The sequence below is a fragment of the Artemia sp. Qi Xiang Cuo genome, chromosome 7, assembly GCF_049724085.1.
Source record: "Artemia sp. Qi Xiang Cuo chromosome 7, ASM4972408v1, whole genome shotgun sequence".
NCBI lineage: Eukaryota > Metazoa > Arthropoda > Branchiopoda > Anostraca > Artemiidae > Artemia > Artemia sp. Qi Xiang Cuo.
The window spans coordinates 63205613-63231969 of record NC_142800.1 but is presented as its reverse complement, the minus strand read 5'-3'; the positions used below and the strand labels follow the sequence as shown (position 1 = coordinate 63231969).

General features: G+C 34.8%; 2 protein-coding genes across 10 annotated transcripts in view; one reads left to right on the top strand and one right to left on the bottom strand.

Moving 5' to 3' along the window:
- The window catches only part of LOC148950561 (protein turtle homolog B-like), a 380785-nt gene extending 368030 nt beyond the window's left edge, over window positions 1-12755 (top strand). For all 8 annotated transcript variants that reach the window (XM_089092492.1, XM_089092489.1, XM_089092493.1 and 5 more), the window contains 2 exons: window positions 4270-4342; window positions 10479-12755. In XM_089092492.1, the coding sequence (XP_088948618.1) occupies window positions 4270-4342; window positions 10479-12738 (2333 nt within the window). In that variant the 3' untranslated portion in view covers window positions 12739-12755. The remainder of the gene's footprint in view (window positions 1-4269; window positions 4343-10478) is intronic.
- Window positions 12756-21350: 8595 nt separating this feature from the next.
- The window catches only part of LOC148950560 (putative tRNA (uracil-O(2)-)-methyltransferase), a 30871-nt gene continuing 25864 nt past the window's right edge, over window positions 21351-26357 (bottom strand). For both annotated transcript variants that reach the window (XM_089091654.1, XM_089091653.1), the window contains exon 2: window positions 21351-23128. In XM_089091654.1, coding sequence (XP_088947780.1) covers window positions 21392-23104 — 1713 coding nt within the window. In that variant the 5' untranslated portion in view covers window positions 23105-23128 and the 3' untranslated portion in view covers window positions 21351-21391. The remainder of the gene's footprint in view (window positions 23129-26357) is intronic.

Sequence of the window (26357 nt, the reverse complement as noted above, 5' to 3'; positions counted from 1 at the left end):
TACCATTTCGAAAGCTTTAGAAAAATCAAGAAACAGTGTTAGAACACAACGCCCCTTGTCCATGTTAAAACGCACGAATTCTGTAACGTCAACTAGAGCACATACAGTTGAGAGTTTAGGTCGGAAGCCATACTGGTGATCAGACAGAACAGAACCTCTTCCAGTTGAAGCACCAGTAGACATGAATGAAAAGAGCCTCTTATGCACAACCTTCTCAAGTAATTTAGAGAAAATTGGGAGAAGTGATATAGGTCTATAATTTGAAACTCAGTCTTCAACCCTTCTTAAAAACAGGAATTACTTATTCCTGGCTATTTTAAATGAATCCGGGTAAACACCTTTTGAAATAGAAGTATTAAAAAATATGAATAAGAGGTTCAACAACATAAGAAGAAACATACTTAGGCACATGGTTTGTTAGTCCAAGTACATCAGCTGTGTTACTACTACTTAAAGAATAAATACAATCACAGATCTCTATTCTTGAACAAGGAGTTACAAAAATACTTCTCTCAGCTGGTGAGGATTTACCTAGTTTAGGAAAGGAAGGTGTCTTAACAGTTGGTAGGGTGGTAAAGTAAGAGTTGAAGGCATTAGGTACAGCTGCTTTTTCAATAGTTAAAGTCTCCAAGTATAAAAACATTTCTTGGAGCAAGCTTATCAACTGATCAAAGTTCATCAATTAATTCAGAAAATTTCACTATTGGGAAGGGTGGAGGCTCATTAAATTAACAGATATTATCACAACTTACTGTATCACATGAAATGTCAACAACCAAAGCATATACACTTCTATTATTTATCACTAGATCAAAACTCGGCTCAAGATCTGAATGTATTACAACATTAAGAATATTTCTGACAAAAAGGGATATTTAGCACTAGCAAGAGATCTAGTTGAGTGGTATGCAGTAAAACCTGGTATATTATACACAGACATATCATCACTTGAATACAGCCAGGTCTCTGTGAGACATACTACATCATAAGGGCAATTAACACCACCAATATATTGCAGAACATTATCCAATTTGTACCTTAAACCTTGCACATTCAAAGTAAGCACATTAAAGTTTTTAGCAGAAGACATTGAAGGCAGCACTTTTTCAAAATAATGTTGATAAGAATGGTAACAACAATCAGACTGATGAAGAGATTTTAACAGAGGATCATTTTCACTATCATCACTAGAAACAAAAGGTGAATCAAGGCAAACTGAATCAAGAAGAAAAGTTTAGTTAGGAAAGGAAAAGAATCTTGAGTATCATCTATTTTCATTATCCAATATCAAACAGTTTGTGGTAACGAACTGTAAGTAAGGAGCGACCCGGCTCAATGGTAACCGAAACTCTAAAAACGGAATTTTGGTACCAATAGATACATCAAAAGAATCAGATTTTAATTCTGATTTCAAATATATAAGTTTCATGAAGTTTAATCTTACCCATCAAAAGTTACGCGCCTGAGAAACTTTGGCTGATTTTCGAAGAAAGGGGAAAGACCCCCTAAAAATTATAGAACCTTAATGAAATTCACACCATCATATTTAGCGTATCAGAGAACCCTACTGTAGAGGTTTCAAGCTCCTATCTACAAAAATGTGGAATTTTGCATTTTTTGCCAGAAGAAAGATCACGGGTGCATGTTTATTTGTTTGTTGTTGTTTGTTTTTTTTTCCCAGGGGTAATTGTATTGACTCAGTGCTCCTAGAATATCGTAGAAGGGCTCATTGGAACGGAAATTAAAAGTTCTAGTGCCCTTTTTAAGTGACCAAAAAAAATGGAGGGCAACTAGGCCCCCTCCCAAGCTCATTTTCTCTCAAAGTCACCCAATTAAAATTTTGAGATAGCCATTTTGTTCAGCATAGTCGAAAATTTAATAAAGATGTCTTTTACGATGACTTAATCCTCCACAGTTCACAGAGGAAGGGCTGCATTTTATAAACTTTTCTCGTTGCTTAAATATTCTTTTGGTTATTGGGATGTATACAGACATTTTCAGAAATAATTTTTTTCTGGGGGGGAGGGGGGGGCTGGAGGAGGGGGTTACTCGGGAGAATCTTTCCGTGGAGGATGTTTCTTTGGGGTAAGGGACATTTCTATGAAGGGGGCGCCGGATTTCCAAGCATTATTTAAAAAACGATCAGAAATTAAATTAAAAAAAACAAGTTTTTTCAACTGAAAGTAAGAAGCAACATCAGAACTTAAAATGAACAGAAATTATTACATATATGAGAAGGTTCTCCCCCAAAGCAATACCTCGCTCTTTACGCTACAGTTTTTTTTGTTAGTGCTTTCAAAAGAGCTATCTATTCTAATTAAACGGCCTTTGTGATTCAGGGGTTTGTGAATTAATTTTTTTTAAAACTTTTAATGTAAAGAGCGTGGTACTGAATAAGGGGAGAACCCCATCATATACGTAATAACATATACGTAATAAAAAAAACAATTAAAAAAAAACAAGCGACACGGCTCAATTGTAATCGAAACTTTTAAAAACGGAACTTTTATGTCAATAAATGTATCAAAAGAATGGGCTTATAATGCTGATTCTAAATATATGAATGTTATTAAGTTTAGTATTACTCATCAAAGGCTACGAGCCTGAGAAAATTTACCTGATTTTTTAAAGAGGGGGGAAACATCCCCTAAAAGTGAAAAATTTTTAATGAAAATCACACCGTCAAATTCAGCGTATCAGAAAACCCTATTACATAGGTTTCAAGCTCATATCTGCAAAAATCTGCAACTTTGTATTTTCCGCCAGAAGAAAAATATACGAATATAGAAGTTCGTTACGTAAGTTAATTTGTAGATTACGTCAGACCCAAATTTAGAGACAGCCATTTAGCAAAAGAAAAGTAAAATTTTTATGCAAATTTTTTTTACTTATTCAATGACGGTGAGCCAAAATAAAAGCTGCATTAACTAAAAAACAATCAGAAATTAAATAAAAAAAAAACAAGTTTTTTAAACTGAAAGTAAGGAGCGACATTAAAACTTAAAACGAACAGAAATTATTCCGTATATGAAAGGGGCTGTCCTCTCCTCAACGCCTCGCTCTTTACGCTAAAGTTTGACTCTGTCTCACAACTTTATTTTTTAAAAAAATAAAAAACTTTAGCGTAAAGAACGAGGCGTTGAGGAGGGGACAGCCCCTTTCATAAACGGAATAATTTCTGTTCGTTTTAAGTTTTAATGTCGCTCCTTACTTTCAGTTTAAAAAACTTGTTTTTTTTTATTTAATTAGGAAAAGTGGTGAAATAGATAAAGCCAAATTAGTGTGGACAGGAAGAATACAGATTGGGAAATAAGTTAAAAAACCAATGAACTGCATGTAATAATTTTGATGACAAGGGAAAAAGCACAATCCAAAAAAAAAAAAAACAAGAATGGGCAAAAAAACAAACAAGCAAATGAAATTTTTTGTAAAGAGAAGAGTTATGTTAAGCAGCACTAGTCAATCTGAATATCAATTGAGGCTCATTTTTGTGTTTTCGAAAGTATTTTAATTAAATTCAACACTCCAGAATAGTAGAAACTTATAAGCTATCGCTGAGATGGTGTTGAGTGTGGTAAGTCTTTCCTCGAGGTAATGGTCTTCCCACGTGGTTAGTCCACGTGGTAGTTTGTTTAATTAGTTTAATTGAATTACTAATAAAAACCAGTGTTTCACAAAACTCAAACCTTTCAGGCAGATATGCACACAGGAGTGCGAGATGGGCAAGTTTTTGCAATTATATTGCAATAAAATTTACGAGAAATTATAGCTATCAGGATTGGGTGGCGGCTCCCAGAGGCTTCATGGGTACAAAATTACTTTTAGGTGGAAATATATCGTGGACCATTGGAATTCATAACCTGGAGTTTTTATCAAGAGTTTATTACCTGGTTTTTACTTTGACTTTTGAAAATAAATTTTCGTCCCTTGAAAAAAAAAATAGAATTAATAAACAAGTTCTTTTTTTTACAAAAGTCAAGGCAATAAAATTTGAAGAAGAAATTGTTGGCATGAATATGTGCATAGGGCTACCAAACCAGGGGAGATGGGGCATCCCTATTAGATGCTTGGAAGTTTAATTTTCTTATTTTCAGTATGAAAATAGAGTACTAGAAAAAAGGGGGAAAATTCTTGTATCCAAATTACATTTTCGCCAAAATAGATGGTTTTAATTCTTGGGAATATGTATTATTACAGTTGCAGTTGTCGAGCGTTTGTTTTTGTCCGCTTGTATTAACCAACGGCTATTCAATGTTTTTTTTTTTCTAGCTTATAACATGGTAGCATGTCGAATAACTGAAGCAAGAAACGGGAGTCAGGCCAAAGCCATTCCTTCAAAAAGGTTTGCACCATCTTTTTTTCACACAAATATAAATATAGCAATTAAATTCTTTTCTTGTTAATTTTTACAAAAAGTTACAAAATCTCGGGTCTTAACCCGTTAAAAGGAATTAACACGTCAGAAAAGCAAACAATCACGCATACTATTTTCATAAGAAAATTAAATTTCTCAAGACTGGTTGCTCTTATGTGACGTCGCATAGGATTTTTTTTTGTATGGAAAAACCAGCCAAAAAACAAATATAAAAAGACATCATATAATTGGGTTTGTCCCTAATTTGAAAAGATAGTCTAAAGTATATTTTACGGTTAAATTCTTATTTTGAATTAAAAAAGTTAAACAGAGTATGTTTTTGTAGCAAAAACAAATATCAACTGGATCTTTGAGAATTTTCACCTAGTTTATTGTGAGCATCTAGATAATGAATTATAATAAAAAGAGACATTACGTCAAATCCCTTAATTCAAAATATAGATATCACGTTACTTAAAGTCTTTTTAAAAGATTAAACTTGACTAAACCTAAGTTCTATATATCAGATGAACGATTTATTTGCACCGAAAATCAAATTTTAAACTAAGTGGCAAAGAGTATGGTTAACTTGTATGAGTAGAAATCGGCGCTAGTGTCGAAAAATCACCAACACTAACTTGAGTATGGCGTTTCATGGCATTTTTCAAGGTTCATAATATGTTTATTATTTCATAAACTGATATCAAACACTTATCGCTGCGCTTACTTTTCCAATTACAATAATTTTGCTTTATTATTACATTTAAAAAACAAAAAACAAAAAACGACTATTAAATGCCAAACGCCAGATAGCTTCACTGTTTCTGTCGACATTAATGCCAGATTCCATTCTTATAAATTACTCATGTTCTTCGCTCAGTGCTTTGGATGACTTTTACACACCTACATTCAAATTTAACTGCCATATTCCGTGTCATACCAAGTTTTATTCGAGGATGGGTAGGAAATCATAAAACTCTGTGTCTGAAAATTAATTATACTGTATTGTTACTTTATCATTACATTATGTAACTTACATTACATTACAGCTGGCTTTTCGGGAATTGAAATAAGGAAAAATCTATAGAAATCATATTGTAGCTGAACGCATTCATATGTTTGGGGTTGGGGGAGAAACCGTAAAATAAATTACAATAACGACTCATATCTGGCATGACAATATCTTAGTATTACGTATTCTAAACAAGACCTAAGTGCAAATTTCCATTTTTATAATTATACACGAAAGTGAAAACAAGGTTTTAAATTTCCTTGTGGGAATAGCATAGATGAGAATTTAACTAAGTAAAATTCCTGTATCACTGAATGATCACGGCTTTATTGGCTTAATAACTACAGTATTAATTTTATAAGAATCATTTTTAAGAACCGGTAAGGTCATTTAAAAGAATGTACAGCGTCAAAGCATGTATGATAACACGTTGAAGAAGAAAGTCACACTAAAGGAAAGCTCTACACGACCCAAACTTATCCAAGTACTATACAAAACGAGCAGTAAAACATTATGATACCTTGAAATGTTTTTGACACATGATAAATAAACAGCAACAAAAAACTGAATATATGTATATCAGCTAGAAGAAAGGTCCGCTTTGAAGGTCTCATAGTTGGTAAGAAGCCGATTTTACGGAATTTTTCCCAATTATCTTCGCATAATACAGCCCTTTTTCATGTATTGGTATCTTCTAGGTAAAGGCTATCTTTTCTTTAAATCTTAGCTCAATCGTAGACGGGTACCCGAACAAATTGCGTAACCTTGAAATTTCTTAACCGGAGGATAAGTATATCTTGTGTTCATTCCCTTATTTTTCCGACATATTTTAACATACATTAAATAAAATTGTATGAGGTAGTCCTCTATCTAAATTATTGGAGCTTTTTTTTCTGAACTATGACTGGCTTCCCTTGCCCTTATGAAATAAATACGTGTCTACAAATACGACAAATTCATAACGTCCCCCTAAAGGATGTTCGGGATAAGAATGACTCATTTTTGGAAAAAGTGTCAGGTATGCCTTTTGGAATTAAGGATGATAACCTTCTGCAAAAACAAAACTTTTGGAATAGCAGAGTTAACAGATTTCCATTTGCTGAATTAAAGAATGAAAATTTTCTCTGAAAATGAGGAACAAATGAGACTCGGACCTGTAATCTCCTTCATATTAGACAGGCCTGATGCCTTTGATGAACTGATTGGAGAACATGATATCCAATAACATGGTTAGTGTTACCGGAATTTATTTTTTATCTAAAATGATTCTGTTAGAAAATGTACAAAGCACATTTATTTTAAACGCTGAAATTTTTTTTTGCAAATCAAAATTCTTTGCCGTGTTCCAGATGGGTAGGAGTTGATAAATGAAACAAAAGAAAAATTTTTAGTGACTATTTAAGTGAAGTCAATTTTATCATATATGCACAACATAATAGTTCTAGAGATCACAATACCTAAGGGTCAATAAATATACCAGATTTAAAAACATTAAAAAAAAACATAAAAAAGATTCTAGTCATGGCTTTCTAAATTTATTTCAATGTCTGCCTCCCTTTCTGTGCTCACCCAATTTAACTTATGTAAATTATCATTTTCTACTCTATCGGTATCCATCTTTGCAACTTTTTCTATATTTTTACCATTCTTTTTTCATTCTTAATAGTTTTATTTTAGGGCTTGTGAGATACCAGGGAATACCACTTCTCCAAATACAAATTAAGTAAGAGTAACTACTCTGTCCGCATGGGAAGGGTTACTTATTTCTTTCTATATTTCTTTGAAATTTGCATGTTACAGCACTTAGGTCGTATCTTCGAGTTAAAGCCTGTTCTGTCGGAGTTGTAAATTTAATGCGAAGAAATACTAAGAACCAGAACACTATTACCTGGTTTGGCGACTAATTTGGTTAAGCTTTCAAATACCCAATCATAGGACGGGTGAATGCCCCCCCCCCCACACACTTGGTAGGCACAGCTTCCACCATTTTCTAGTAATTTTTCTTATAAATTAACATCACCAGAACATCTAATGATGTTATTAGTCCATAAAAATCCAATCGAAGAGAAATTTATGGATTTCTTTATTTGATCGATTTATGTAAAAATTCTGACGAAGCGACTTTCATTTCAAACAGAGCCAGGATACGACCCTGCACATATTTCGAAATCAAAAAGGTGAAAGGGTGAAGGTTAGAAATTTGTATGTGAGATATGCTTGTAAGTAGATTTCAAATTTGAGGAAGAGTGGTGCACTGGGCTATTATGCTAAGGGTGAAATAAATGATAAATCAAGCCAATTCTTAATTGGATCAGTTGGAGATCTTGTCTATTTGAGTTTAATGTTGGAAACAATTAAATTAGTTTGAATATATAATTGGAATTATAATAATATCATAATGATTTAATTATAACAGTTTAATAGAATAATTGTGTAATACTTTAATTGTAAAAATTTAATAGTTAATTCAATTAGAACTAAATAATCAAGCTGGTCATATATGGACCAATAAAATCGAAATATTTCAATTAGAATTTCCGCAGAAAAATAATTGTTAAGAAGATTCATTACAGATTTTTAGTATAATACACAAGACAACTAGCTAAAAAAAAAAACGTATCTAGTATTTTTCTGTCCTAATTTTTTTTTGAGGACGGAAAATTACCTTAAAATTTTAATTCCCTGTACAAGTTTCCAATATTTTATTACAGAATATACATACCGTTTAAAGCGGACCAAGAGAACAGACTTGTAGAATAAATGTAAAAAGATAATATAACAGTATTGTGATAAATGCATTATAATAAACATATACACATTGTAATAAATAATATAAATTCATATAAATAAGTTGTTGCACATTTATTGTTACACTTTATGTTAATTCCCTATATATTTAAATTGTTATGTTTTTACACTATTATTTATACTTTTTGGAGTGCTGAAAATGGTATGGTGAATCCGAGCTTTCTGTTTGGCTGAGAGTAGAGCTTGACCATGTGTTTATATTATTAAATAATAATAACATATGTGGCATTTGGACTGTATCCATCTACCTTATTATATTTTCAAATTTAGTAAAACTTCCAACGTAGTAAAACTACGTTGGAAAGGCTGAAAAAACATAGCAAAAACATATTTTCCTATTTTTATACGAGTATAGATCATTCTCTAAGAAAAAGTCAAGCAACATATTAATTCTGACTTATTCAATGTACAAAACTGAAGCTAATGAATTTAATGATAAAATATCTTGTCTTTTTGATTCAAGTTACAGCTATAGACTTGACAATCGCTTTTTTGAAAGAAGTATAAGCAGTGGACATTTTAGGTGATTCAAAATCAGTACAGTAGTTAAGACAGAATATCACTTGGGGAGAGGTTAAATTCATTTCAATTGAGCTGGGGGGTCAAATAATGGAAGATGCATGTTGCAACTGCCAAATAATTAAAAAGTAAATGATATATATACTTCTTCTTTTTCCGGAGGTGGGGGAATGTTCTCTTTCGCCCCAGTCGTATAAAAAGGATTTATAAAGAAATATGTTCATTGACTGATGCAGTGTCATAAGCACATCGGTTTTAAAAATCCATTTTTCTTTCATGCAACTATCAGAAGAAGGAAAAGCGACGGTTAGTATTCTGAAAGTCATTCTTACCTCTCCTCCGTTTCCCATTAAAATTTTTTTCGCTTTAGAAATCTCAAAAACTTGTAATTCATGGCAAAATTACCTATTATAGTTTAGTCGTAGTTTTGGAAGTCATGATAATGATAGAGGTCAAGTATAGCTATGAAACATGGGCCCCTTGAAATTTGAGAAGGATTTGCTAGCCTAAATTATTTTCAAGGAATTGCCTGGGGATAGTGTTAAGTACTCGTTTGACTGACGCTATAAACTAGGAAAGTGTGGTTCGATCCCACTTTCCAGGGCTATAACAAAAGAATGGTAAAGAGGAATATGCCACGTTTTAAAAGATAAAGGATGAAAGATTGCCAAAGGTTGTGCCTTTTGGCCATTCTTCTGGTGTCAAATGAAAAGTTAATCGTCTCTAAATGGGATGAGAAGACGTCACGAGGAAGAATTTCTTGAAAAAACTGTGATTATATTGTGGTGGTGAAGGAACGTACACAGCTTTCTTGGCCTCAGATGGCATGGCGCTGCAGGGAGTTTTTAGTAGCAGTAGTATTTTCTTTTGAATGTCAAACACTTTTCTCATAGGCTACAAACAAGATGATAATTAAATTTATGAATAAAAAACCAGGATTTATAAGCAAATACTAAATTGTGTACATAAATCTTGTTATTAGAGGTTTTTTTTTAAATAATAGTGTGATGGATCTAAGTAGACTCAACGGCGCAGCTAGGGAGAAGGGTAAGGAGGTACGCTTTGCCATGGCCACAGCACCTGTTGGAGCACTTTTTAGATAATAAACATCTGCAGAGTATTTCATGAAAGATAGGCCCACCTGTATATTAAGGGGAGAGAGTTGAAATTTCCCCATGGTCACTGAAAACCATTACGCCTCTGAGTGTGCTAACATTTAAACTAAACATATTAAATAGTGTTTTAAAATGTATGATTTCAAAACCTCCAATTTTCTACTATTACTACAAATGAGAACATGATATAACGTATCTGTATACAATGAATATCCATTTTTGATTATTTTTGTAACTGCTTGGACGGGGAAACTGTTTGGACCCATCGATTAACCCTGATTTAAGAGAAAGCTTTCATGCTCGATTAGGCATTAGTTACACTGTTAGAGCATCTTTTGAATTATGGCAGCCAGTGTGGGTTTGATCCATAGCCTGAACATAATCTAACTGTAGTTTTTATTTTAAAAATTCTCATTGTGTCTAAGCGTGTCCATTATCTTTCTTTAAGATATCTATCTATCTGTAAAAATTCTTGTTCATTAAGTGTTTTACAAGAAGAGTTGTTTTTTTCTTCTAAAACTCGGTAAATCAGATTTTTGTACTTGTAATAAGATTCTTACGCATCGTAGTACATATAATATTTAGTTACAATTTTTGCTTTCAGTAATACTTAGAAATATTCTCTTGAAGCATAACTTTCTTTAAATTTATTCCTCCTTTTTTCTTTCAGAGGCGGATCAAGCCGATTGCCCTTTATGATGGGAATAGAGGAATTAAGCCAATCAGTGAATAGTGTAATTTTCAAAGACTGTTTACATTTCAGTAGTGACTCATCTAGTGAGGGTGAATCTGAACCAAGTGCTATAAAAGAACAATCTGATGAATCAGAGTGGATCAGAATAAGGCGACCCTCCCCATACTCAGTTCAAAGTGATAGACAGCGTTTACGTTACAGACAAAAACCTAAATACCATGTGTATGCTGAATATACTCAACCCCCTGGTTATATTTCCCGTAGTGCTGACGGCCGTTTTGTGCTTGAGAGTGTAGATGCATCTCCTGCTAAACGGCGGAGAATCGGGGATCTTCCACCGTGGTTGATAACTGAAGTACCACCACTTACTCGTCATGATTATGTCAATACCCCAAGAACATTTTACCCTAGAAAAAATATTTACCAAGGATATCCAGATTCCCCGATTATTGAAAGTGGTTTCTATAGGGTGGGACGAGATAGAGTTAGTCCACAAAAACCTATTTTGCGACGCGAATTATCTCAAACAAACCAGGAACCAAATCAGGCATTTCTGCGAACGCCTGTAAAATCATTAACTACTGTTTCAACAATTTATGATCCTTCTACATACTATACACCTGGGGCACAGACCCTACGATCAATTCGTTCAAGTTCCCCTGGGCCAACTGCAGGTCAGTTTGTTGATGACCTTAGCTCAGTTGCTGTACCTAGTAGCGTCGAGAGGTCTTTCCCCAGCACTATCCTAACTTCTGGTGCTACTCCCACAAGCGGTGAAATAACCAGGACAGAGCTTCCATCGTTGTCACCACTTTCTGAAGGTTTGTCAACTAGACCAATAACTTCAAGAAAACATTTGACAGGTCCAGTGCCCCTTGATACCCCTCTATACCGTATTGATGGACCAGCAGTAAATCCTTTGCGTATCATGCATGAAACATCCCATACCCGGTTTAGATCTACTCAAACAGCTGTCCCCGCTGTAAGACCTCGTCGGACACTAGATCCGTCTAGAATAGGCACAGATGTAGGCAAATATTTATTGGTTTCTGAGCCTGTTACAACTTGGCAGCACGCACCAGACACATATCCTTCAGAATTTCGTATTTTTGAACACCCAAGGAGTCCTGCGTCTTACTCCCATTTTTCTGAATCTCAGCAGAAAGTGGTGCTACACAGACAAGGCCGTACTGCAGACAATCTTTCTAGTCCTCCATATGTTGAGCCTATGTCCAGAGAAGGTCAAGATCCTGTCAGTCCCAGTGTGTACTCTTCTTCATCTGGATCTCAAAAAAGGTCCCCGCCCGTGCTTGTTAGGGACGTTAGGTCGGCTGATGAACGCTCCTTAAGAAGCCCAAGTATCTACTCTATTTCTTCCGGATCACAAGGAAGAAATCTTTCTAGGATTTCGTCTCCAACTATGGTGGCACGTTCTTTTACAGGGGATAAAAATATGAGAATCAATGTACCCAAACCTCAGACATTTTCTCAAATTCCTGAAAAAAGGGTCACGCAACCACAAACACTGCCTCCTCCAGGAAACAGAAGGCTATTTCCATACATATCACCTCCTGGTACTCCTCGTCAAAGAGTTGCATCACCAACAGCTAAGGAAGAGACATATCCATTGTTGCAGCACACTGAACAAAGACCACTTGCAACAAGCTCACCACCTTATCTAGTTACTTCGCCTGTTCAAAGAGGAAATAGCATTGCCAGCATTTCCAGTGGACGAGGAAGTAGTCAAATTCCACCTCCTCCTCCTCAGCAAGAGAGTATATCTAGCTCCTCAGGATTTGAAAGTAAGAATACTTCTCAACAAAACCAAAGTAGTAGCTCAGGATCGCAATCTGTGTTACAATCTTCGTCAGATTCAACACGACTAAAACCAGTTCCTAGAGTGAGAGCAAAAGTATCACGCACTTTTAATGTACATGATCATCATTATGCAAACATTCCTCCGCCCCTACCATTAAAACCACCTCCACCCCTCCCCCCAAAGAAAACAGACTTTTATAATCAAGAATCTTTAGGTGCACTTGACATAAGCGTGGACCATCACTACGAGTTTGATTCCACACCAAGTTCTGGGGAAGGCAGTGATAGTCGGTGGGAGAGAGTTCAAAGACAGCAATCTCCTGATGACGAGATCACGGTTGAAGACCGCGTAAAAGCGATTCGCCAAGAGTATGAAATGTATAGAAGAAAAAGGGAAAGACTAGAAAGTGCATGTTAAAACTAAATATTCTTACCAGTGCTCAATTTTTTACTAGTGCACCAAGTTTCACTGCCAATTTTGTTGATTTCTCTTTTTAGCGTTGCTAGTCTTTTGAAAGTGCATTTCCAATACTCAAACTACAATTATATATTTTTATCCCAATCTTTAAAGCCAGTTTATCCAACTAAATGTGAATGTTTTTTATTTACACATTTGAATTGAACTGCTTGATTTGGATGCACAAAATATTTTCTATTTATGTACTGTGAAGTTTAAGTTTACATTTGTCACTAATTTTAAATTGCGAAATGCACATGCATTACCTTTTTTTAACAAGTTTTGTCTTATTTTACATAATTAGTATTGCTTCAGTTGATTTTTCTACGTCTTCTTTTTCAGTACAAAGTACTCGTTAAAAAATGGTCGAAGCATATTGTGATTTGAATATGTTATTTTTAAATTGATTTGTTTTTTACATAATAATTTTCTTTGTATATACGGTTTTTGTCGTTAAAATACTGTGGCTTTTTAACCCTCACTAGTTCCATACCAAGTCTTTCTGAACCGGAAGCTCACAAGCACATTATTATAAAAATTTAATAGTATATCGAATAATTTAAAATTTCCCTCCAAAGATTATCTATATAAATCAAACTATTCCACGCTTTACAAGAAATTCAGTCTAACTTATATTGACTAGGAACAAAAAGCCTGTAAAGCTGTTTCCCTCAACTGTGGAGTCCTTATACACAGAAAGAAAAATCAGATTTTCTTCTTTTTTAAATACTGTTCCTAGTTTGCGTTTTCGTAATAAAAAAAAAATAGCCACAGACAATTATTTGACTCAAATTCACCCTCATTAGAAACTCACTAGCACTTAATGGTTAAATCAAATTATTAACTAAGGTTTAGATCTGCAGATAAAATTGAATCCGTAAATGGCTATCACAAGCCTAGATAGACCCAATTCACACTTCAGAATCAAAACATAAAAATGAGCCAAGTAAAAAAAAAAAAAAAAAAAACGTAAGATTGCTAGCAAAATGATAGATAAAAATGCAAAATGTCAACTTATAATGGATTAAACCAGCTGATAAAACACAGGGGGGAGGAGGGTAAGTAAAGGATATGAAACACACAACATAAATAGGGAAACTAGGGTAGAGTAACCAAACATTCATCCCGTTTTTGAAAAATGGACAGTTTTTTACTTATAGCACTTCTCATTCTAAGGACACGATTTTCATACTTACCCCAGTCGATGCCAGGGCAAGGTTCTAAATTTTTATGCAGCAAATTTTCCCAGATAAGGAGTCTGAGTGATTTTAGTCACACTTTTAGCCAAAAATGCAAAAATAACCTTTATTTTGGTCCTCTACCTTTGGGTAACTGGATTTTCGTCCCCTAGGTAACCGTGTTCGTCCCGGGACGAAACGGATTGAAACGCACCCTCCCGGGACAAATTGATTGGAATGTTGATTCTGTCCCAGAAACTAAAAAAAAAATATTCTAAACTTATTTCCCAATGTTTTTTTTGTTCTTCAGTTACATACTAAATATGTAAAAAACTTTTCTTATCGATTTCCACTATATAAAAACAAGGGATAAAAGCACAGAATAAAAACGCAAGTTAAAAAATCATCTTTAAAAGTCCCCGGGCTGGGCAAATTCGGAATACTTCTTGGAAACTTCAGGCCCATCAGCAAGCGTGAAAGGACCAGTGCCAGATAATTTCAGAGGTCCTGCAAAAATCCTGGTCTCCGGAATGTCGGATACATCATCTTTGTTTGGCCACTCCATTGTGAATTATGGGAAGGAACACCATTTCAAAAATTTTAGCCGGCATATATTCTTATCCGGAAAGTCCAAGACTCGGCCGACAAACCATGAGACATCTTTTTTCTTTGCACCAAAAAAAGACAGCATAGTTATGATCCAGGAGTACTCCTTCTTCTACTGTCTCTGTGTCCTCGCTAGGTCCAGCTGACGTTGACGGTTCAGGTACTTCTGAGGAATCTTTTTTCTTTGACTTGACAGTTTGCTTTTTTGTATCCTTCTTTGTACCTGTGCTCTTTTCTTGCCTATACGACTCGTTTGACAGATGTTGAAAGAACCTTCTTCGGACAGTCTTTTGGGGCTCTGCAGCATTTGCTACCCAACTAGGAGATGGGGTGAGCAAAAATCTTACTCCTGGGTCAATTTTCGTTGGAGTGTGCCAATGCACAGCATTGTTGTCTCCAGGGTACCTCAGAGACCTCCAATGAGCATAAAGACCCTTTGACGCTTCCTCTACTGTTTCGAGCGGGCTGGGATAGGCAGAATAAAAGCGTTGCAAAGTTTCAGCATCGATGAAATTCAAAGTCTTCTTTGTCATTTTGTTGTTTGACAAGCTTCTCGTAGTGCACGTTGTCGGCATTCCACGGGAACAGTCCACAAGCTTCGAATGACTTTTTCAGTAATTCTTTCGTCATTTTTGGGTCAATGAATTCGCCAAAAAGGCTGGCGAAATTCCTTTTCGTTATTTGAAATTCCTGGCCATCCACCTTTGCTTGATTTCTTTTCTTACGAAAGAATTCCTGTCATCCTGACTTCAGAGGCTTAAACACGACGACATCTAGAGGTTGAAGAATAAAGGTGCTGTTTGGTGGCAAGCAGACAAGCTCAATTCCTTTTTCTTCACAAAGTTGGCTCAGGCTAAGTGACAGATGAAAAGCATGACCATCCAAAAAGAGGAGAACGGGTGAAGGTACAGACAACTCCTCTACCTTTATCAGCAGAACCTGCTAGACAAATTCATACATGTTTTCAGCCCTCATCCATCCTGACTCGGATGCGGACTGATAGGCGTTTTTGGGGCAATCTCTTTCAACATCAGGATGAATTCTTCCAGATTTGTACAAATAAACAACGAACGGTTTACAACTGTCTCCCGCAGCATTCACGCACATCATGACGGTCATGCAGGTTTTCTCATCGCCTCCCGTGTTTTGTACTGCTTGCTTTTTCCCTCTCTCAGCAAGAACAACCTTCCCCCTAGGGAGGAAAAGGAAATTCGTCTCGTTGCAGTTCCAAATTTGTCTCGGATCTAGCTGATCCATCTTTGGGACCCCTTTCCTTCGAGATATTTTTCGTGGTTTTGGAACCATCCCCGAATCTTGGCTTCAGTGACCTTGGACCGTCCGCCATGTATGGTTTCCGGGACACGGGTTGTCACCTTAGGGTTTCTTTTCAAAAATTTGTAGTACCAAGAAAATGTCAGTTTTTTCCCACGTATCTTTCTCCCTGCACGTTTCAAACATAGCTCATCTGTTTCAATTAGGTGGCGTACTAGTGGAAATCCTTTCTTCTGACAGTCAAATACGAATTCGACAATAGCTTTCTCTTCAGCAGCATTGAAATATGATGGCCCCAAAGCAGAACTCTTTGGAGTATCATCAGTTCCTTTGTTCGGCTTACGTTGTTTGTACGCATAAACAAGTGTCATACGTGGTATTCCGTACTTTTTGCCAATGGCCTTAAAGCCCAGCTCACCAGGGATGTACTCAGAAAGTGCCTTTTCCAGATCAGATTTCGTGTATGTTGCCTTATACTTCTTTTTTCTGACTTTGCTTTTCTCAGATATCACAGTACTTTTTCTGTCTTCATGCTTTTTCTTCATCAGTCTTTTACTTTTCACCATGTTTTTTTTTCCTCCTTCATCAGAATCTCTGTCACTATAAGAATCTTCACTGAAGTCACTTTTAATGTCACTGCTGGTTTCTATCGAGGAACTTGAAGAGCCTGTGATACTTCAAGATGTAGAAAATTCAGTTACTGGAAAGTAGTCTTCAACCGACTCCACTTTGGTCAATGAGGAATCACTTTTTGCATAATATTTTTCGCGCCTCTTCCGCTTTCGGTGAGTTTTCTTTTGACTTGCTTTGCTCACCCTCTTCCCTTTCTTTTCATCTTCCCAGTCGCTGTCATGCTTTTCTTTCTTCTTCTTCTTTCTCTGCTCCAAAAGAGCCAGCTGAGGCTGAAGGCGCTTCATGTGTCTTGGAGGTGGCATTCTAGAAAAAAAGGAAAAATAAATTTCTGCTTTATATTGGGGGATGAAAAGGTCAATCCTACATAATTATATGTAATAACTACTTACAATGTTATACACACACACACATATATATACATATATATATATATATATATATATATATATATATATATATATATATATATATATATATATATATATATATATATATATATATATATATATATATATATATATATATATATATATATATATATATATATATATATACATATATATACATATACATATATATATATATATATATATATATATATATATATATATATATATATATATATATATATATATATATATATATAATATATATATATATATATATATATATATATATATATATATATATATATATATATATATATATATATATATATATATATATATATATATATATATATATATATATATATGGAAAACAAGGCTTTCCAAAGTTGAGAATTTTATTATTTTAATTTCCGTAGGGGGACGAAATTTTGGTACTTGGGTATTATACATCACTCACTCAAGTTTACGCTGTGTAAAATTTGAGAACACACCATTTTTTTCGTTAGTTTCTTTGTTACTTTAGAAATAAATTTTGGCTATAGATTTTCACATTAGGGCGGGGGGGGGGGGTTAAGGTATAGCGGGTCTGCATGCAAAATGTGTTTGGCATAATTATTCTGCATATTAGACAGATAGATAGAGAAGTAGGTTTTAAAGCCAAATAAATGGCCGTGAACATAGTAAAGTAACATGAATGAAAGGCACAAATAACATAAACTTTGATCAGCAATCATCCTAAAACACTTAAATGAAACACTACATTAACCTAATAATAGTAGCCCACTTAATACTTGGAAAATCGGTCATTGAAAAAAAAAACACTTAAATTTCTGCACTGGGGGACAAAAAAAAACTAATTAGCAAAATTAGTGCCTTTTTTCAACAATTCGTCTCTTAGATGGTTCACCTTTAAAAAGTATGTTGTTAGAAAGTTTCGGCCCTGATATCTTTATTCTGTCCCTTTGGTCATTCAAACCACAAGGGGGACAAAATTTTTACTGCAATTCATCCCTGGTAAAATGAAAAGCTGTAGTTTTCCTGGTATTTTCCGTGATTATTGAGTACCCACACAATTGAAATTTCTTCACTCGAGGCGCGAGAAACTAAATAGAAGCCATCAAACAATTCGTCCCCTAGTAACCTGTTTTGGTCCCTTGCTAATCTAGGTAAAAAATTGGAGTAAAGAAGCACATATAGCCTATTCTATGCATGCCAACAAGAAAAGGAATTAATTTAGAACAGACCGAATGCAACAATTTGTGTGTACTTTCAAAATTAAAAAAAAAAAAAATTACGTTTGTCGGTTACTCACTTCAAAATCCTAACCTTCAGTCGGACACCTTGATTATACTTGTGTCCCTGGAAACTGAAGAATCTTTTCTTCTTGACGTTTCACGGCATATCGGACCACAGACGAACGTGGGGACGAATACAGACTATTTTCCATCTAATGCACGACCTTTTCCGATCAACAGTTTTGAAGCCTGCTCAAGTAACCTGAAAATTTTTGTCCCCGGTTACGGATTTTGGGGGACGAAATGTTCGGTTACTTTTTCCTATTGGAATGGTTCATTTTATTCTTTTTGAGGGGGGTGGGTGGCAATGCGGGAGGCAAAATTTATTACGAATGTCTTCGAGCTAATTAAATTAAAAATTCTAATTGACAGCAGCCAAAATACATTTTTATTTTGTCAAAGTTCACACATCCAAACAGCCTCTATTTATCAAAACGTATTTTGTTATCAAAAGATAACTAATATAAGCGTGTTTTCGGTAGGGACGAATCCTGGCTAAGGAATTATTATAACTAGGATTTAATTAAGTATTTGGAGGGGGACATACAACAATCTTGAAGAATCAAGTAAGTATCTATAAAAAGTTTGTTCTTCCCTGACAAGACCCATTCTCATTTATAAGCTCATGGTGGAAACCTATCAAGCTACGTTAGTTTAGGAATAAGTTCTGACCCTACGTTGGTTGACTTAACAGCAGTTAAGTTGACTATAGTTATGACAAGGTCCAAACATCAAAAGTTTGCTTCTTTATCAGTACGATAAAATGTTAAAATACAACTGTCAGAGGAACTTAAACGGAGTCCTATTCGAATACTCCAAGACAACCTTTATCAAAAATTCCGAAACCCATAAATGAAATTCCCAATATTCTTAAATCACTACGCACTGACATAACTCAGTTACGGAGAGTCAACTCGAGTTCGAGGGTGAAATAGTCAGAGTAACTGTGACTACCGAAGGAGAAACCCTTGAGGTCGATAATAGTTCAGCTATAGTCATAAAAACTCCATGGACCCCCAAACGTTCTCTAGGACTTCATTGAAATGTGCTTGGGGTTATTTAGTCACCGTATTTATTACCCGTTATTTGGATCTCAAGAATGTTTGTCCTGTTTATTTTCCGTAATTGACTGAAGCGTTCCATTGCTTTCTGTTATCATTTTATTGAAGAATAAAAGTAGAACTAGAAGTTTAACTTAGGTCAAGTTCTTTGAGACTGAGTTGCGAAGGAGTGCAGGAAAAAGGTCTAGTTGCCTGGCCCAGATTTGAACGAGCGTCACAAGCTTACAGGCGTTGAACTCAGATGTAAAAACACAAAGAGGGCTTTTCTTATTTTTCTCGTCATGATGCCTTATACGAATTCCAATTTATATTTGTCCCTAATAGTTTTACTACAGCTACTACAAAACCCATGAAAAAAAGTACGGTTGAAATTTCATTTTAAAGGCCTAAATTAATCCGTTTATGTGGGAAAGAACTTTAAAAATACACCAGAAATTTGAAATTGGCAAGAGAAAACATACAAAAACTTCAATGGGAATATCAATTAGCCAGAAATAGCCAATTTATGAGAGCTTCAAAATAAAAACGGCAAGAACTTCAGTTTGTAAAAAACTTGCGATGAAACAAAAAAATTTGGTCGAATTATAATGAAAAATACGGGGCATTTATTTTTTATATACATGGTGCATTTTAAGAAGAACAACATTGATTTAGTATCGCAAAAAAAAGAGTAAAGTTAGCTCAAAGCAGGGACAGTATATTTCGAGACCTTTTTAAAGATCGTATCATAAATTTTTAAAGGAAAGTCTTTTAATGAATTATTGTTTTAGAAGTATTGTTTCAGCAACGCTGAAGCAAAGCAAAACTAGTTCAGTATAATCTCAGCCTGATCTAAAGAGTGAATCATATAAATAACTAGATATTTTGCAGTCTTTTGCTTTGATCAAAGTCTTTTTTTAGATGTCTTTAAGGCATATCTATGCAAAGTGGGATTCTTCCAAGGTTCTCTTTATGAACCCCACTCCTTTAAGAATAAACTGTTCCCTAAAATCGCTTTGTCGTATTTTTTTCGTTCCGCCTTGTACTACAAATACGTTGTTGAAGAGACTGACTAAATGTTAGCGCTATATATTTATTTCTTAATTTAACTATTTAACATCTCATTTTTAGATGTTTTTACATCGAAAAAAGAAAAAAAAAGGTTGATTTTATATTTTATCAGTTCACCGAGGGGCCTTGGAAAACTAATAGAGTCGTCTACCTTATTTTCACTCTATTTTCATTACTAAATCGAATCAAATTCATTTACCTTCTGTTTTTTGTTTTTTTATTTAATTTCAGTAGATTTTAACACTGCAGTCTCCTCTTTATTGGAACTATCATCACTGTCCAGGGGCAAATCAACTATATTTTATACCTTCAGCTTTTATAGTAAAATAACCTTAACTTAAACTAAGCGTTAAGGGTTCTCATTGCACTAGACGAATGGTTTCGATTAATGTGAGTTTTGCTTTTAACCTTTATATTTGGTCAGTTCATAATTAATTCTCTTTGCGTTGATAATTCACAACAAATAAAAACTACATTTTGCAGAGAAAATCCATTTTGCAGAGTTTCCCGGGAGACTCAGACAACCACTACCAATCCAAAAAAAGCTGGTAAAAAAAGTTAAATAATCAAATCAACTAAGGCAAAAAATTAGGTCTAGAAGCACTTCCTGGAATTTATGAGGAGCATTCTTAATTTATATTGACAAAACCCAAAAACAGACAGAAAGGGGCTCCAGAGGTTAGTCAAAATGGCATTCTCCTGACTCCTCTTAGAGCATTTAAAGACTGAGTACTAACAAATTGTTGTTTGCGATTTTTTAACGTTAGGTCTGATCTATGTATACCTTTCATCTATACATGTACCTGTTTGCTTATTTACCCAACCAATTCGACAGGTCCCCCCCCCCCCGAAAAAAAAATACACCGATCATCAAGGGAATAAATATATTATCTTATGTCAGAACTCGACTTTAGACTCCATTTTCAAGGGACAATAAGAGGAAAGGACTTTCGACCTACCTTACTTAAGCATGTGATATGACCTTACGGTAAGCTCCTTTCCAAACAAGTCCAGTCACGTTTCTGTATTCTAGGAAAAATGTTCTTTACCAGTGCTTAAACAATGTTCTTTTTTTTACAAAAATAAAGAAAAACAAACTTTATTCCAAGAAGCAGTTCAAAATAACACAATCATCTAACAATGTGTGAATATCTACATTCCTCGTCTGAACAGGGACATCCATTTGGATGATTACCTAAGAACCAGCATTCTTTCTTTTTCCAAGTTTGCTGTAACTTCTGCTTTTTCGAACCTTTACTTTCCCGATATTCAGAAACACTCATCTCAAAGGGAGCTCTAAACCTAACTGTCCCCTGACATACTAAGAAGACATGGGAGTGGTTTCTTAGTAAAGTTTGTAACCCACCATATTCATTTTTCATGCATGACAAGTCTTCTTTTGATATCAGGTTAACAAGTTCAGACAACGGAACAGTTCTGCCTTTATTCCATTTTTTTGAGCCAATAATTGCATAGTTATAGGAGTTTTCCAGCAAATATTTTGCAACTGATGCAACTACACGAGTCTTAATGCTTTCGTCAATTTTGGTACAATTTCTGACAGGTTCCATGGCATCTCTTGCGACAAAATAAGAATCCCACTTTACATCTTGAATAGCTAGATCTTTTGGAAGACAGCTTTTAATAAAATCATCAATTTTATCTTGGGCCACTTCCTTTTCACGCTCAGTTCCAATAAAACAAATTCGTTTTGTAGAAGGAATTTTCAGCCTGTCTTTCCTAACACGAAAACCACACATTTGACCGACTTTCTCAACAAAAATCAAGTAACACTGATACTTACTTAAATCACTGCCACCTTTTGAATTTTGAAATTTCCCAAAAAAGGTGAAGGCACAACATGGTAGCACAAAGAAACTACACTGAAATTTAGCTGCAAATACGGGCAGCCAAGGAGTTAGTTCATCTGAATGGTTTCCAATTAACCAGTCTACGTGAAAATCTGCCGAGTTTGGAGACACTACACCGACTTCCAGTTTCACAAACGACGGATATAATTCCCATATCTTTCTAGATCGGATGTCAATGCCCCTCCCGGGATGTCCTTCACTTGCTAGAATAAACACAAGCAAGCCATTTCCACAGCCTATATCAATAAAAGATTGGAGTTCAGAAATGCCCTTATCTTCTCTTTCTTTCTGCCACAAAAGTATCAAATAGGCAGCAATACCAACATCTTCAAAAACAAATTTTGCTGGGTCAGTACATTCTGGCCAAATTTTCACCATTTGGTTTCCATATTTCAATTTAAGTGTTTGATATAACATTTGATACTCTTCATTGTCAACTAGGACATTGGATTTCATTCCATATAACTCTTGAGAACTGCCATACCACTTTCTTATTTTAGGCAAAAAGACACTCTGAAGCCATTTATACTCCCTTGAAGATTCTGAACTAACTTTTAAATACACGTCGTTCTCTTTTTCAAAAAGCTGGTACCAAACAGACAAGCGCTGGCAATCTATAGTATAATATGTGACTATAGCATGCTGAAAGCATAACAGTTCCACATCACAATAATATGAAGATCCAGTCTTTGGAAAAACTTTCCGGAAATTTAGAACTGATATTTTCCTTTGGTCAATGGGTATGTCCCAACTAAATTCAAAATCTTCAAAGTCTTCTAACTGCTCAATACTGTTCGTAATCGTACTATATTCCCCCGAAAGGCTGAGAATCTGCTCAAAATCATTACCAACACAAAGACATTTAGTTTTTCTAAAATATGATTTGATAAATTTGACACCACACACTCTTTTGTTGATTATATGTGGGTTCTTACTGTTTATACATACAGCATTCCAAAAGTTTGTTGACATAATCTAGCAACTATTTTGACTCAACTGAAAGAAAATAATATCTTTAAGTAAATTTTGTTTAAATTAAAACTAGAAGGGTATATACTATATCTCTAACCAGAAGAGAGTAAAAAAAGATGAGATACAAGAGAAATCTAAGAGATCCTTCAGCACAACACGGGAACAAAAACATTACTTTGTGTGTATCAAACCCTCCCTAAAAAATCTTCCAAAACGCCAGTAATATATCAACTGTGTTCGCTTTAACAAATGTTACATATAAACAATTGTATTTCGAAATAGAAAAGGAAACAAAAATAGAAATGATGAAAAATCACATTATTAATTATGATATGTTTAAAAACCTTTATAACCATATATATTTTAAAACAATAAAAGCTTTGGAATAGAGAAAGCCTACAGAGATGCCTTTTCTTCAATTACTGACCCTGGGAGTCTTTTATGAAAAAAAAAAAACATTGATTTTAGTACTTATCCCTCCACTTAAACTTCCAAATCTATCTCAAACCACAAATAACAAAATTCGTGGTTAAAAACCCTTGTAAGTCTTCAAGTTACATGGGAGGTTGGCAAGTTTCTTCCAATACCTCTTGAAAACAAACCAGGGATTCGACCGTCAATCAAGTCATAGATCATAAAAGACTTGTGTAGAATAAAAATTGAACATATCATTCACCAATGCTTTGGGGAGATACCATTTCATTGAATGGGCGCAAACCAGAATCCTACCAAACCTTGCTTGCTCTCTGATGATGACCACAACCCAAAAGTGGCTTTAGGGCACTGAGATCCTTATCGAAGCTCTGAATAAGGCATGTTTGACAGCCAAATAGCAGAACATGATGCATTATTATCTTCCATCGGCATAGATTCTGCCTTAATAGCCATTCAGGCCCTGATGTATAATGTAGCAGCTCACAACCTTCCTAATGACCACCTGTATAGCCCTTTCTGCTTCAGCATTAGATCTTTTCAGTTGCACACAGAGCACTCTTTATTGTTAGATTTATTCTCCTCTTGAATTCTGTCTCGTATCTTTCATTCATTCCAGATGGATCTTGAAAATGTCAAGCTGAGCAAAGTTTTGAGAAGCTTTATTTTTTTCAAAGGCCTTCCCAGAAGTTCGTCACAGAAAACATTCGTTCAGGGTGGTTTTTGTAAAAAAAAATAAAAAAAAAAAAAGTAAAAAAACGAAGAGGCATTTGATATAATTCAACTAAATACATGACAGTTCAGTTTACTGGATAAAATTGAATTTGTCTCGTTTCCGGCATTTTCAAACAATCGCTCTTTACGCTAAAGTTTTTTTATTGTTTTAAAAATAAAGTTGTGTGACAGATTCAAACTTTAGCGTAAAGAGCGAGGTATTGAAGAGGGGACAGCCCCTTTCATATACGGAATAGGGTTTGTTTTTCTTAAGTTTTGATGTTGCTCCTTACTTTCAGTTAAAAAAACTTGTTTTTTTCTTTAATTTCCAGATGTTTTTGAATTAATGCAGCTTTGATTTTGGCTCACCGTACATGAATAATTAAAACGAAACTTGCATATTAATTTTACTTTTTTGGCTAAATGGCTTTCTCGAAATTTTGTTCTGACGTAACTTACGAAATAACTTATGTAACGAACTTCTATATTCGTTTGTTTTATTACGTATATTAGGGAGTTTGCCCCCTAGTCGATACCTTGCTCTTTACGCTAAAGTTCGAATTTTGTTCGAATCACAAACTTCTGAATCACAAAAGCCGGTTAATTAGAATAGATAGCTCTTTTGAAAAAAAAAACTTTAGCGAAAAGGGCGAGGTATTGACAAGGTGGCGAAGACCCTCATATACGTAATATTTTCTGATTGTTTTAAGTTTTAATGTTACTCCTTACTTTCAGTTGAAAAAACTAGTTTTTTTATTTAATTTCTGATCGTTTTTTAAATAATGCTGGGAAATCCGGCACCCCCTTCATAGAAATGTCCCTTCCCCCAAGGAAATTTCCTCCATGGAAAGATCCTCCCCCGTAACCCCCTCCGACGAACACCCCCCCATCAGAAAAAATCCCTCCTGAAACGTCTTTATACTTCCCATTAACCAGTACTATATGTTAACAATGGGCGAAGTTCATAACTTCCAGCCCTTCCCCCGGGAACTGTGGGAGATTAAGTCATCCTCAAAGATATATTTATTAGATTTTTGACTTTGCTGAACAAAATGGCTATCTCAAAATTTTGATTGGGTGACTTTGTGAAACAAATGAGCGTGGGAGGGGGCCAAGTTGCCCTCCAATTTTTTTGGTCACTTAAAAAGGGCACTAGAACTTTTAGTTACCGTTCAAATGAGCCCTCTTACGATATTCTAGGACTACTGGATCGACACGATCATGGCTGGGGAAAAAAAGAAGTAAATAAACACGCATCCGTGATCTATCTTCTGACAAAAAAATACAAAATTCCACATTTTTGCAAATAGAAGCTTAAAACTTCCGCAGCAGGGTTTCCTGTTAAGCTGAATCCGATGCTGTGATTTTCATTAAAGCTTTAAGACTTTTTGAGGGTGTTTCCCCTTTTTTCGAAAATAAGGCAAATTTTCTTAGGCGCTTAACTTTTGATGAGTAAAACTAAACTTAATGAAACTTATATATTTGAAATCAGCATACAAACCTGATTCTATTGATGTATCTATGGGTATCAAAATTCTGGTTTTTAGAGTTTTGGTTACTATTTAGCCGGGTCGCTCCTTACTTACAGTTCGTTACCACGAACTGTTTGATCCAGTTGTAATACCGTATGTCTTGCTAACATATTTTTGAGATACAGAATCCAAACATAAAATCAGTTTTTCTGCATCAGCTATACTTTTTGATTTACAACATAATCATCCACAATTGAATGTACTGTTAAATCACTCTATATATCAATGATGTAAAACCATATCAAATGATATCATATTTATTAACACTAAAAGCATTAATGGGCAATAGTCGATAAAAAATAACTTAGCGACACATTACATTATAAATAGATTACAGGTATTTGTCCCTATGTGTCACAACTGTACCACCAAACTTTGTCAACTTCTTAATCCCAATAAAACTTCTACCACTGAATATAAATTCCACCAATTCCTCCCTAGCGTTCCACCCTGAAGTATTTTCTCCCTCGGACCATTTAATTTGCTACAAAAGCCCACAAATATGAATTTAGTCAACCTCCCGTCTCTACACATTTTTCAAAAAGTAAGGATTTGTTTCCGACTATACTCTTCCC